Source organism: Bombina bombina, chromosome 1 (assembly GCF_027579735.1).
Source record: "Bombina bombina isolate aBomBom1 chromosome 1, aBomBom1.pri, whole genome shotgun sequence".
NCBI lineage: Eukaryota > Metazoa > Chordata > Amphibia > Anura > Bombinatoridae > Bombina > Bombina bombina.
In genome coordinates, this window is record NC_069499.1 from 327,831,662 (window position 1) to 327,847,207 (window position 15,546).

At 43.1% G+C, this 15,546-nt stretch overlaps 1 protein-coding gene across 1 annotated transcript in view; it reads right to left on the minus strand.

Annotated features, from left to right (window-relative positions):
* The window catches only part of PECR (peroxisomal trans-2-enoyl-CoA reductase), a 124,120-nt gene that overhangs the window by 34,413 nt on the left and 74,161 nt on the right, over positions 1–15,546 (minus strand). The window contains exon 6 of the mRNA XM_053698103.1: positions 6,796–6,906. Coding sequence (XP_053554078.1) covers positions 6,796–6,906 — 111 coding nt within the window. The remainder of the gene's footprint in view (positions 1–6,795; positions 6,907–15,546) is intronic.

Consider the following 15,546-nt stretch of genomic DNA (forward strand, 5'->3'; position numbering starts at 1 on the left):
TTATCCCTTCAAGGAACTTGCAGACAAACCTTTATCCAAACCATCCTGAAGAAACTGTAAAATTCTAGGAATTCTAAATGAATGCCAAGAGAATTTATGAGAACACCATGAAATATAAGTCTTCCAAACTCGATGATAAATCTTCCTAGAAACAGATTTACGAGCCTGTAACATTATTAATCACTGAGTCAGAGAAACCTCTATGACTAAGCACTAGGCGTTCAATTTCCATACCTTCAAATTTAATGATTTGAGATCCTGATGGAAAAAACGGACCTTGAGACAGAAGGTCTGATCTTTAAGGAAGTGGCCAAGGTTGGCAAATGGACATCCAAACAAGATCCGCATACCAAAACCTGTGAGGTCATGCTGGAGCTACCAGCAACACAAACAATTGTTCCATGATGATCTTGGAGATCACTCTTGGAAGAAGAACTAGAGGTGGGAAAATATAAGCAGGTTGGTAACACCAAGAAACTGCTAACGCATCCTCCGCCTGAGGATCCCTGGACCTGAACAGGTACCTGGGAAGTTTAGATGGGAAGCCATCAGATATATTTCTGGAAGACCCCACATCTGAACTATCTGAGAAAACACATCTGGATTGAGCGACCACTCCCCCAGATGTAAAGTCTGACGGCTGAGATAATCCGCTTCCCAATTGTCTATACCTGGGATATGAACCGCAGAAATTAAACAGGAGCTGGATTCCGCCCCAGCAAGTATCCAAGATACTGCTTTCATAGCTTGGGGATTGTGAGTCCCACCCTGATGATTGAAACATGCCACAGTGCTCCCCAACCTGAAAGAATTGCATCTGTTGTGATCACAGTCCAGGTTGGACGAACAAAAGAGGTCCCTTGAACTATACGATGGTGATCTAACCACCAAGTCAGAGAGAGTCGAACATTGGGATTTAAGGATATTAAATGTAATTTGTTAAATCCCTGCACCATTGATTCAGCATACAAAGCTGGAGAGGTCTCATATGAAAACGAGCAAAGGGGATTGCGTCATGAGACCTACAACTTCCATGCACATAGCTACTGAGCCAATGACTCATAGCTACAGCGAATGACTGATACTGAAGGTTCTGACAAGCTGAAATCAATTTTAATTGTCTCTTGTCTGTTAGAGACAGAGTCATGGACACTGAATCTATCTGGAAACCTAAAAAGGTGACCCTTGTCTGAGGAATCAAGGAACTTTTTGGTAAATTAATCCTCCAACCATGTTTCCAAAGAAACAATACTAGTTGATTTGTGTGAGATTCTGCAGAATGTAAAGACTGAACTAGTACCAAGATATCATCCAAATAAGCAAACACCGCAATACCCCGTTCTCTGATTAAAGAGAGTAGGGCACCGAGAACCTTTGAAAAGATTCTTGGAGCTGTCGCTAGGCCAAATGGAAGAGCAACAAATTGGTAATGCTCATCTAGAAAAGAGAATCTCAGAAACTGATAGTGGTACCCTTGAGAGACAATACTCTGAATCCATTGATTTTGGACAGAATCTGCCCAAATGTTTTGGAAGAATCTTAATCTGCCCCCTACCAGCTGAGCAGTAATGAGGGCCGCACCTTCATGCAGACTTGGGGGCTGGCTTTGGTTTCCTAAATGGTTTGGATTTAATCCAACTTGAAGACGGTTTTCAATTGGAACCAGATTCTTTGGGGGAAGGATTAGGTTTCTGTTCCTTATTTTGTCGAAAGGAACGAAGACGAGAAACCCCAACCCAGTGCGAAGAACAGCCTTATCCGCATTAAAGACCAGATAAGGAGGATCACATTGCAAGGCAGCTAGTTCAGATACTCTACGTGCCGATGCAATAGCCAACAGGATGAGAACCTTCCAGAACAGAATTTTAATGTCTATGGAATGCATAGGTTCAAACTGAACCCTCTGCAAAACCGTAAGTACTAAGTTTAAGCTCCAAAGCAAAGCTGACTGTCTAAAGACAGGCCTGAGTCTAGACAGAGCCTGAACAAAAGATTGAATGTCAGGAGCTCTGCGAGTCTCCTATGCAACAAAACTGAAAATGCCGAAATCTGTCCCTTTAAGGAACTAGCGGCAAGACCCTTCTCTAAACCATCTAGGAGAAAGGACAGAATCCTGGATATCTTCACCTTATGCCAAGGATATCCATGCTTCTCACACCAGGACAAGTAAGTCCTCCACACCTTATGGTAGAAGCGACGAGTGACTGGCTTCCTTGCCTGAATTAGAGTATCAATCACACCTTCAGAAAAGCCTCTCTCGGCTAAGACTAGGCGTTCAATCTCCACGCAGTCAGCCTCAGAGAATCTAGATTTTGATGTTGAAAGGGCCCCTGTGACAGCAGATCCCTATGACAGGGTAACCTCCACGGCGGAGAGGATGACATCTCCACTAGATCCGCAAACCAAGTCCTCCGCGGCCACGAAGGAGCAATCAGAATGGCCGAGGCCCGCTCCCATTTGATGTGTGCCACTACACGAGATAGAAGTAGTATTCCCCAAGGAACAACTAAGGCATCTATCAGCTCTGCTGGGGGATCCCTGGACTTCAACTCGTATCGAGGCAGCTTGCAATTGAGTCTGGACGCAATGAGATCCATCCCCATCTCAGAAAAATCTCTGCCAACACCTTGGGGTGGAGAGACAATTCCCCCGAATGGAAGGACTGTCTGCTGAGAAAGTCAGCTTCCCAGTTGTCCACACCCGGAATGTGAATCGCTGAGATCGAGCGAGCAGTTGTGGGATACCGCCCACTCCAGGATCCGAGACACCTCCCTCATTGCGAGGGAGCTCCTCGAACCCCCTTGATGGTTGCTGTAAGCCACTGAGGTAATGTTGTCCGTCTGGAATCTGATAAAACTGACTGACCAAGCCTTCAGAGCATTGTACATTGCTCGTAGTTCTAGGATGTTGATCAGAAGGAGAGACTCCTCCCTGGACCACTTTCCTTGTGCCATCCTGGCACCCCAAACAGCTCCCCAACCTGACAGACTGGCGTCCGTGGTTACAATCTCCCAGGACGGTCTCAAGAAGGATGTCCCCATGGACAGTTGCTCGGGACAATCCACCAAGAGAGGGAGTTCTGAGTCCGAGCATCCAGGGATATCAGCTGTGATAGATCTGAATGATCGCCGTTCCACTGTTTCAACATGGACAATTGAAGAGGTCTTAGGTGGAATCTGGTGAATGGAATGAAATCTATGCTTGACACCATGAGACCTATCACCTCCATACATTGAGCCACCGATGGGCTTGAGGAGGACTGATGGCTTGAGGAGGACTGAAGGGCTAGACAGGTGGACGCAAGCTTCCTGCGTCGCTGATCTGTGAGAAATATTTTAATGGACATAGAGTCTATTATCGTGCCCAGGAACTCCACCCTGTTGCTGGGAACCAGGGAACTCTTTCCTGGGTTGATCTTCAACCGTGAGACTGGAGCAGAAGAAGAAGAGCCCTCAAATGATCCTCTGGGAGGCTGAATGACGGGCACCTGAACTAGGATGTCGTCCCTGTGAATTAGCACATGAAGGTAAGCATCCTTCAAGTCTATAAAACTGCCCCTCTTGAACTAGGGGCAGAATAGATTTGATCGTTTCCATTTTGAACGATGGAACATTCAGAAACTTGTTTAAACACTTTAGGTCCAGAAACGGGCAGAACGTGCCCTCCTTCTTTGGAACCACAATAAGGTTGGAATAGTACCCAAGACCCCTCTCTACTAGGGGTACTGGTACAATAACCCCGAGAGAGGCGAGATCTCTTACACACTCTAGAAAGGCCTCTCTCTTCTCTGGTCTTGAAGACGGGTTTGATAGGAGGAATTTGCCCTCGGGCGGGTGGGATCTGAACCCTATCCTGTAACCCTGGAAGACCACTTCTAGAACCCAAGGGTCCTTAATGTCCTGCAACCATGCATCTGAGAATAGAGATAATCTGCCCCCTACGTGATCCGGAGACCGGTCGGGGCCTCCCCTTTATGCTGATTTTGTCTGGGCGGGCTTCTTACTCTACTTAGACTTGTTCCAAGATTGAGTCGGTTTCCAAGATCCCTTGGACTGGTCCGCTTTTGCGGCAGGTTGCTGGCGCTGGACCTTATCTGCACAAAAGGGACAAAAAGTATATCCTTTAGGCTTAGCCTTCTTATCCTGTGGTAGGAAAGCTCCCTTGCCTCCTGTAACCGTGGATATAATCGAATCCAATCCTGGACCGAACAGAATCTTTCCTTGAAAAGGCAAGGACAACAGCCTTGCCTTAGAGGTCATGTCCACAGACCAAGATTTTAGCCACAAAGTCCTGCGCGCTAAAACAGAAAAACCTGACACCTTAGCATACAGGCGTATAATTTGGATATTGGCATTGCAGATGAAAGAATTGGCGATCTTCAGCGCCTTAATCTTCTCCTGTATTTCGTTGATGGATGTCTCCCCCTCGACCATTTCACACAGGGATTCATATCAATATGTCGCAGCTCCAGCAAACGCTGCAACGGCCACTGCTGGCTGAAAAACAAACCCTGTGTGCTGAAACATCTTTCTCAACATGTTTTCCAGCTTTTTATCCATGGGCTCTTTAAACTACGAACAATCCTCAAGGGGAATTGTCATCCGCTTCGCGAGCGTAGAGATAGCCCCATTCAACTTAGGGATGGTGCCCCACAGCTCAAGCTGAGAGTCCGCAACGGGGAACAATTTTTTAAAGGAAGAAGGGGAAAAGGAAGAACCTAATCGCTCCCAATCGTTTTTAATAATATTAGCCATCTTAACGGGAACCGGGAAAGACTGAGGTACTACCCTGTCCTCGTATACCTTGTCAAGTTTAGGAATTGCAAGTTCCTCCGGTATCTTAGGTTCCGAAACCTCCAGAGTAGCAAGCACCTGCCGTAGCAGAAAGTGCAAATTCTCCATCCTAAACCTATAACCAGGCTCCTCCGCCGCCGGAGGTTTAGATGACACAGACCCTGACCCAGAAGGGGCCTTCTACGAAGAGTCGGAGTGGGCCTCGTCCTCGTATAGAGCCTCTGGATCTTCCATCGGCAAGGACAAACCCTGGGCCGGGCCGCTATGATAAACCCTATGCTTGCGCTTAGCAGAACGTGGTAAGGCATGGATCACTTTCAAAACCGCTGATTCCAGTTGGTCCGCAAAGTCTGACGGCCAACGAATCTCTCCCAAAGGAGTAACGGTAGGACCTCGGGGCGCTGCATGTGCAATCTGAGATTAATGTAGGGAACGCACCCCCGGGACGAAGAACCCTCAGAGGTGGACAGCTCAGTTGTACTTAACATCCGTTTACATTTAGATGCTGTAACTTTATCAAGTCACGTGGAACATAGATGAGCAGGCTGATCTACCAGAACCTCCTCACAATAAACACAGGAATGAGACTTTATTAAGGAAGGAGAGCCTTCCAACGCGTCAGAGTCCTCCATTGCTTGCGCGCTTGGTTAGACTAACTTTATACCACCAATGGCTGGGGCACTCACCACCTCCTAGGACCTGGACTACAGAAACCACTACGTCTCCTGTGCCACAGATCAACAGGAAGGATAGATAGCCACACCCAGTCGAAAGGAATGCCTGGCAGGACCAGCCCAGCCCTGCACAAGTTTCTGCAAGTAACCTGAAAGTTCTACACATTGCCAGAGCCTCATCTCGCACATAGCGCAGCAATGACACAAACAATATGTATAAACCCCCCTGTTCAATAATCCCCCTTCCAGGAATATTAACCCTTAATTCGGTAAAGATAAAAAGGCGCCACACTGTGACCCTGTCTTCTATGTTATTATTATTAATAAATAATGAAACTATCTTACCAGAATCTACGACATGGAACAGGAACACGGCCCTTCAAGTGTGACAGGTTAGTAGCCTCGCTCCTGACATAGACTTGAGTGAAGAAAGCAGGCAGCAAAACTCGTCAACGCTTATTGCTTATGGAGTTGTTAATATGAGTCGGGATGGTTTTGCAGAAACTCTCCCTGGATCTCCGGACTCTAACTTTCGCCCAGGCACTCACTGAGAGGCTGACAGGACTACTTAAAACTCCAGTCCCACTGCGAAGAGTACTACCTTCCATAAGAGACTACTCCGAAACTCTGGCACTCCTCTGCCGTCCTCCTGTGACGAAAGGCAAAGAATGACTGGGGGATGAGGGAAGTGGGGGAGGTATTTAAGCCTTTGGCTGGGGTGTCTTTGCCTCCTCCTGGTGGCCAGGTCCTTAATTCCTAATAGTAATGAATGAAGCTGTGGACTCTCCTCCCCTTTAGATGGAAAAGTAAATTCCTGACTAAGCCCTGCCAGCTCTACAACCAGTTCATAATCTTATACTAAAATTTAGTGTATAAATATAATTTGGTGATAAATATTATCAGGAACATTGTTTGCATAAAAAGCAATCTTATACTGAGAAATAGTAAAAAGGTATCAGAAACCAAACCATAGGTATAGGTAACCTTCAATAATATGGATAGAGTTATCAGTCCAAATCTGTTGCTACGGAACACCCTTCCTGCAAAAGTATATAGCAAGAATTAAGTACAAGAGTGAGGAAAAAATCTCAAATTAGGAAACAAATTGTTTAAGGTATAAGTTTGCGTTTACATGGGAATTATCAAGAGGAACAGGAAAAAAAAGAACAGAGGTTATGTATCTGCATGTATTTGATCTATAATCAAAGGTTATATTTATTTTAGCCCTCATATATAAGACAATATTTCATACATTGGTTTTCCATTTCCTTAAAGTAACAATTTACATAAGATGATTTAATAAAAATAAGAAAATAATTTTTATTTACCTCTTCGGGAAGTCCAAGACGCTTAGCTGGAATTTTTGGGATGTAGCTGTGAAACAGTTGTGGTCCAATGTCTTTATAATTTTCAACAGCAGTTTGTGAAAAGATTGTTCCCTGAAAATAAGACAATAGCCAATCAACAGAAATCATCATCTATTCTTTATCTCAGAACAAACCTTAGTGCAAAGGTATGTGTAAGATTTTAATGAATATACAAATGGTGTCCTTATTGTTACAGAGAAGGTTAGTGTGCCCTTATGACTATTTTAACATCAGGCATGATGTAATGCTGAGGTAGTCAGTTACTATACTAAGGGTTGAGATCATATATGGGTAGAAAGTATTGCTGTGAGTTGCAAAAGCTTACTATAGTTTAGATCACCTTATTTGGAACATGGCCAAAAATTTATTGTCAGCGATCTAAAAAGGTATTTAAGAGGCATGAGAGATGACAGTATTTAGAGTGCCTCTCTGGAAGGGAAACATCAAAGATAAAACTCCATAACCAGGCCTCCCACAAGAAGCAAACGGGGTAATATTCATGTTATGTATTATTTCTCTGTTAAATTGTTTTTCTGTGTTTAACCTTGTAAACAATAGCATGTAATCTTGTTATTTATCTGTTCTTTAATAAATGTGTGATGGTTTATTTAGTTGAAGGTAGTATGGTTGTCTGTGTCTGGAGAGTTTAAAAGATAAACAGGCGATTTTATATAAAATTCATTTGCACAGGGCCGATTATTAATATATATATATATATATATATATATATATATTATTTTTTAGACGTGAATGGTTTTTAACATAAGATCCTTTTGTTACAGTATAAATTCTTACATTTTGGCGAGCCAGGTAGGAGAGATGTTAGAATTCGTGTTCACAACAGATAGCTTTATTTATAGGTTTTGTTACAGAGAGATAGATTACTTATGCTAAAGAATTAGCTAGCATCTTTAGATGAGTAGTTGTTTGTAACATCCACAAGGTTAAAAGGTTATGGAGCTGTGTTTAGCAAAGATCGCTTCAGTAAAAAACAAACTGACATTTTAAATTTCCAAAGTTTAGTGTACAAGATTATGTTAATAAATCTATAAACAATAAGATATTTTCCAAATTTGAGGGAATAAGCATTAATGTTTAGTGCATATAACAGAAATGTATTACTAAGGTAATTGGAGAATTAGAGAACATAGGCAATTAGCTGATGAATTTCTTTTGAGTTTAGCAAGTGTAACAGATGCTTTTGTCAAGTCAATGAAACAAGTGTTGTTTTGTTGAAAACAAAAATGTGGTGAATGTGTCTTTACAAATAGTAACTGACTGCTGGTTGTGCAATCAGAGTTTTAAAGTCAGGACAATGTGTGTCTCCGAGTATAATTTTGTGTCAAGATATTAATGAATTGCAAATAACACCAGGAGAGGTTAATGCATGAATCGCCACATGTAAAATAGCAGTGTGTTGAAAATATATTTGACATGAATGTGGAAATTGTAAAGATTGCATTTTGGTTTTAGAAGAAGCATTTGATAAAGAAGGAGTGTTGATTTCATACTAAATTTAACAAGCTTTTGACTAGCATGGAAATTGCTATGTTAAGTAAATTATTGGACATAATTGTAGTACACATGGATGATAGTTTAAAAACAAGCAAGCCTTCAGATGTAATTCTTAGCCCAAGAATTAAACAATTAGTGCATGAGTTACTAAAAACATTGGGTATTGATGAAATGGATGTACATTTGTCATATGAGACATGCATGCAGGAAAAGAATAAATCAGTGCAAGTTTTTGCTGATAGACTATTTGAAATGTATAAACTAACTTTGCCTGAAAATACTGAAGTAGATCATAAGAATAAAATATATAAGCATGAGATAATAAACTGCAGTAATCCAGAAATTAGAAAATTGATTGATTTGGCTGTATCTTCAAGTAACACTTTTAACAAAATAATTGAATGTCTAAAAAGAGCAGAGTTGTTGTGCAATGAAACTAACAAGGGAATAAAACAGAGAATGTCTGCAGTTGGAAAGTCATTCCCAGATAACAGAGAATGTACTAAAATCATATCTAACTAGAAAAAAATTGTAAAAATGATTAAGTATTATCTTTGTAAAAAATGGAGACATATTAATGCCAAATTTGTACAAAGATACAATACTGTTGTAGCAACATCTGCTGAACAATTTGAAACTAGATACAAATGGGAAAATCTAAAAAAGGAACTGGAAAGAGTTAAATTGATTCAAACTACAAATAAAATTACCAGTTCTGAAAATGGGTAAAAAGGGATAATCGCCTCCAAATCTTGTCTTGAGTGAGGTTCAGACGTAATGTATATAGTTGCCCAGTTTTTAAAGAAGTCGTGAATGGGGGCTCATGATAGAATGTATTTTTAATAAATAGTGGTGTGCCTATATTCATTATTTATACCTCACAAAACCTCAATCTAATCCATTGTTCGTAGGGGGAAAAACAAATTGTGTTGCAAGTTTTTCAAGGATCATATACTGATGTTATAAAGCTAAAAATAACATAATTTATGCTTACCTGATAAATTTATTTCTCTTGTAGTGTATCTAGTCCACGGATCATCCATTACTTGTGGGATATTCTCCTTCCCAACAGGAAGTTGCAAGAGGATCACCCACAGCAGAGCTGCTATATAGCTCCTCCCCTCACTGCCATATCCAGTCATTCGACCGAAACAAGCCGAGAAAAGGAGAAACCATAGGGTGCAGTGGTGACTGTAGTTTAATTAAAATTTAGACCTGCCTGAAAAGGACAGGGCGGGCCGTGGACTGGATACACTACAAGAGAAATAAATTTATCAGGTAAGCATAAATTATGTTTTCTCTTGTTAAGTGTATCCAGTCCACAGATCATCCATTACTTGTGGGATACCAATACCAAAGCTAAAGTACACGGATGATGGGAGGGACAAGGCAGGAACTTAAACGGAAGGAACCACTGCCTGTAGAACCTCTCTCCCAAAAACAGCCTCCGAAGAAGCAAAAGTATCAAATTTGTAACATTTGGAAAAAGTATGAAGGGAAGACCAAGTTGCAGCCTTGCAAATCTGTTCAACAGAGGCCTCATTTTTAAAGGCCCAGGTGGAAGCCACAGCTCTAGTAGAATGAGCTGTAATCCTTTCAGGAGGCTGCTGTCCAGCAGTCTCATAGGCTAAACGGATTATACTCCGAAGCCAAAAAGAAAACAGAATTTATGTTTACCTGATAAATTTCTTTCTCCAACGGTGTGTCCGGTCCACGGCGTCATCCTTACTTGTGGGATATTCTCTTCCCCAACAGGAAATGGCAAAGAGCCCAGCAAAGCTGGTCACAAGATCCCTCCTAGGCTCCGCCTACCCCAGTCATTCGACCGACGTTAAGGAGGAATATTTGCATAGGAGAAACCATATGGTACCGTGGTGACTGTAGTTAAAGAAAATAAAATATCAGACCTGATTAAAAAAAAAAAAAAACCAGGGCGGGCCGTGGACCGGACACACCGTTGGAGAAAGAAATTTATCAGGTAAACATAAATTCTGTTTTCTCCAACATAGGTGTGTCCGGTCCACGGCGTCATCCTTACTTGTGGGAACCAATACCAAAGCTTTAGGACACGGATGAAGGGAGGGAGCAAATCAGGTCACCTAAATGGAAGGCACCACGGCTTGCAAAACCTTTCTCCCAAAAATAGCCTCAGAAGAAGCAAAAGTATCAAACTTGTAAAATTTGGTAAAAGTGTGCAGTGAAGACCAAGTCGCTGCCCTACATATCTGATCAACAGAAGCCTCGTTCTTGAAGGCCCATGTGGAAGCCACAGCCCTAGTGGAATGAGCTGTGATTCTTTCGGGAGGCTGCCGTCCGGCAGTCTCGTAAGCCAATCTGATGATGCTTTTAATCCAAAAAGAGAGAGAGGTAGAAGTTGCTTTTTGACCTCTCCTTTTACCTGAATAAACAACAAACAAGGAAGATGTTTGTCTAAAATCCTTTGTAGCATCTAAATAGAATTTTAGAGCGCGAACAACATCCAAACTGTGCAACAAACGTTCCTTCTTTGAAACTGGTTTTGGACACAGAGAAGGTACGATAATCTCCTGGTTAATGTTTTTGTTAGAAACAACTTTTGGAAGAAAACCAGGTTTAGTACGTAAAACCACCTTATCTGCATGGAACACCAGATAAGGAGGAGAACACTGCAGAGCAGATAATTCTGAGACTCTTCTAGCAGAAGAAATCGCAACTAAAAACAAAACTTTCCAAGATAATAACTTAATATCAACGGAATGTAAGGGTTCAAACGGAACCCCCTGAAGAACTGAAAGAACTAAATTGAGACTCCAAGGAGGAGTCAAAGGTTTGTAAACAGGCTTGATTCTAACCAGAGCCTGAACAAAGGCTTGAACATCTGGCACAGCTGCCAGCTTTTTGTGAAGTAATACCGACAAGGCAGAAATCTGTCCCTTCAGGGAACTTGCAGATAATCCTTTTTCCAATCCTTCTTGAAGGAAGGATAGAATCCTAGGAATCTTAACCTTGTCCCAAGGGAATCCTTTAGATTCACACCAACAGATATATTTTTTCCAAATTTTGTGGTAAATCTTTCTAGTCACAGGCTTTCTGGCCTGAACAAGAGTATCGATAACAGAATCTGAGAATCCTCGCTTCGATAAAATCAAGCGTTCAATCTCCAAGCAGTCAGCTGGAGTGAAACCAGATTCGGATGTTCGAACGGACCCTGAACAAGAAGGTCTCGTCTCAAAGGTAGCTTCCAAGGTGGAGCCGATGACATATTCACCAGATCTGCATACCAAGTCCTGCGTGGCCACGCAGGAGCTATCAAGATCACCGACGCCCTCTCCTGCTTGATCCTGGCTATCAGCCTGGGGATGAGAGGAAATGGCGGGAACACATAAGCTAGTTTGAAGGTCCAAGGTGCTACTAGTGCATCCACTAGAGCCGCCTTGGGATCCCTGGATCTGGCCCCGTAGCAAGGAACTTTGAAGTTCTGACGAGAGGCCATCAGATCCATGTCTGGAATGCCCCACAGGTGAGTGACTTGGGCAAAGATTTCCGGATGGAGTTCCCACTCCCCCGGATGCAATGTCTGCCGACTCAGAAAATCCGCTTCCCAATTTTCCACTCCTGGGATGTGGATAGCAGACAGGTGGCAGGAGTGAGACTCCGCCCAAAGAATAATTTTGGTTACTTCTTCCATCGCTAGGGAACTCCTTGTTCCCCCCTGATGGTTGATGTACGCAACAGTCGTCATGTTGTCTGATTGAAACCGTATGAACCTGGTCCTCGCAAGCTGGGGCCAGGCCTGGAGAGCATTGAATATCGCTCTCAGTTCCAGAATATTTATCGGTAGAAGAGATTCTTCCCGAGACCAAAGACCCTGAGCTTTCAGGGATCCCCAGACCGCGCCCCAGCCTATCAGACTGGCGTCGGTCGTGACAATGACCCACTCTGGTCTGTGGAACATCATCCCTTGAGACAGATTGTCCAGGGACAGCCACCAACGGAGTGAGTCTCTGGTTCTCTGATTTACTTGTATCTTCGGAGACAAGTCTGTATAGTCCCCATTCCACTGACTGAGCATGCACAGTTGTAATGGTCTTAGATGAATGCGCGCAAAAGGAACTATGTCCATCGCCGCCACCATCAACCCGATCACTTCCATGCACTGAGCTATGGAAGGAAGAGGAACGGAATGAAGTATCCGACAAGAGTCCAGAAGCTTTGTTTTTCTGGCCTCTGTTAGAAAGATCCTCATTTCTAAGGAGTCTATAATTGTTCCCAAGAAGGGAACCCTTGTTGACGGGGATAGAGAACTCTTTTCCACGTTCACTTTCCAGCCGTGAGATCTGAGAAAGGCCAGGACAATGTCCGTGTGAGCCTTTGCTTGAGGAAGGGACGACGCTTGAATCAGAATGTCGTCCAGGTAAGGTACTACTGCAATGCCCCTTGGTCTTAGCACCGCTAGAAGGGACCCTAGTACCTTTGTGAAAATCCTTGGAGCAGTGGCTAATCCGAAAGGAAGCGCCACGAACTGGTAATGTTTGTCCAGGAATGCAAACCTTAGGAACCGATGATGTTCCTTGTGGATAGGAATATGTAGATACGCATCCTTTAAATCCACCGTGGTCATGAATTGACCTTCCTGGATGGAAGGGAGGATAGTTCGAATGGTTTCCATCTTGAACGATGGGACCTTGAGAAATTTGTTTAAGATCTTGAGATCTAGGATTGGTCTGAACGTTCCCTCTTTTTTGGGAACTATGAACAGATTGGAGTAGAACCCCATCCCTTGTTCTCTTAATGGAACAGGATGAATCACTCCCATTTTTAACAGGTCTTCTACACAATGTAAGAACGCCTGTCTTTTTATGTGGTCTGAAGACAACTGCGACCTGTGGAACCTCCCCCTTGGGGGAAGTCCCTTGAATTCCAGAAGATAACCCTGGGAGACTATTTCTAGCGCCCAAGGATCCAGAACATCTCTTGCCCAAGCCTGAGCGAAGAGAGAGAGTCTGCCCCCCACCAGATCCGGTCCCGGATCGGGGGCCAATATTTCATGCTGTCTTGGTAGCAGTGGCAGGTTTCTTGGCCTGCTTTCCCTTGTTCCAGCCTTGCATTGGTCTCCAAGCTGGCTTGGCCTGAGAAGTATTACCCTCTTGCTTAGAGGACGTAGCACCTTGGGCTGGTCCGTTTTTACGAAAGGGACGAAAATTAGGTCTATTTTTTGCCTTGAAAGGCCGATCCTGAGGAAGGGCGTGGCCCTTACCCCCAGTGATATCAGAGATAATCTCCTTCAAGTCAGGACCAAACAACGTTTTCCCCTTGAAAGGAATGTTTAGTAGCTTGTTCTTGGAAGACGCATCAGCCGACCAAGATTTCAACCAAAGCGCTCTGCGCGCCACAATAGCAAACCCAGAGTTCTTAGCCGCTAACTTAGCCAATTGCAAAGAGGCGTCTAGAGTGAAAGAATTAGCCAATTTGAGAGCATTGATTCTGTCCATAATCTCCTCATAAGGAGGAGAGTCACTATCGAGCACCTTAAGCAGTTCATCAAACCAGAAATATGCGGCAGTAGTGACAGGGACAATGCATGAAATGGGTTGTAGAAGGTAACCCTGCTGAACAAACATCTTTTTAAGCAAACCTTCTAATTTTTTATCCATAGGATCTTTGAAAGCACAACTATCCTCTATGGGAATAGTGGTGCGTTTGTTTAAAGTAGAAACCGCTCCCTCGACCTTGGGGACTGACTGCCATAAGTCCTTTCTGGGGTCGACCATAGGAAACAATTTTTTAAATATGGGGGGAGGGACGAAAGGAATACCGGGCCTTTCCCATTCTTTATTAACAATGTCCGCCACCCGCTTGGGTATAGGAAAAGCTTCTGGGAGCCCCGGCACCTCTAGGAACTTGTCCATTTTACATAGTTTCTCTGGGATGACTAAATTTTCACAATCATCCAGAGTGGATAATACCTCCTTAAGCAAAATGCGGAGATGTTCCAATTTAAATTTAAATGTAATCACATCAGATTCAGCCTGCTGAGAAATGTTCCCTAAATCAGTAATTTCTCCCTCAGACAAAACCTCCCTGGCCCCCTCAGATTGGGTTAGGGGCCCTTCAGAGATATTAATATCAGCGTCGTCATGCTCTTCAGTAACTAAAACAGAGCAGCCACGCTTACGCTGACAAGGGTTCATTTTGGCTAAAATGTTTTTGACAGAATTATCCATTACAGCCGTTAATTGTTGCATAGTAAGGAGTATTGGCGCGCTAGATGTACTAGGGGCCTCCTGAGTGGGCAAGACTCGTGTAGACGAAGGAGGGAATGATGCAGTACCATGCTTACTCCCCTCACTTGAGGAATCATCTTGGGCATCATTGTCATTATCACATAAATCACATTTATTTAAATGAATAGGAATTCTGGCTTCCCCACATTCAGAACACAGTCTATCTGGTAGTTCAGACATGTTAAACAGGCATAAACTTGATCAGAAAGTACAAAAAACGTTTTAAAATAAAACCGTTACTGTCACTTTAAATTTTAAACTGAACACACTTTATTACTGCTATTGCGAAAAAACATGAAGGAATTGTTCAAAATTCACCAAATTTTCACCACAGCGTCTTAAAGCCTTGAAAATATTGCACACCAATTTTGGAAGCTTTAACCCTTAAAATAACGGAACCGGAGCCGTTTTAAGCTTTAAACCCCTTTACAGTCCCTGGTATCTGCTTTGCTGAGACCCAACCAAACCCAAAGGGGAATACGATACCAAATGACGCCTTCAGAAGTCTTTTATAAGTATCAGAGCTCCTCTCACATGCGACTGCATGCCATGCCTCTCAAAAACAAGTGCGCAACACCGGCGCGAAAATGAGACTCTGCCTATGCTTTGGGAAAGCCCCTAAAGAATAAGGTGTCTAAAACAGTGCCTGCCGATATTATTATATCAAAATACCCAGATAAAATGATTCCTCAAGGCTAAATATGTGTTAATAATCAATCGATTTAGCCCAGAAAAAGTCTACAGTTTAAATAAGCCCTTGTGAAGCCCTTATTTACAATCGTAATAAACATGGCTTACCGGATCCCATAGGGAAAATGACAGCTTCCAGCATTACATCGTCTTGTTAGAATGTGTCATACCTCAAGCAGCAAGGGACTGCAAACTGTTCCCCCAACTGAAGTTAATTGCTCTCAACAGTCCTGTGTGGAACAGC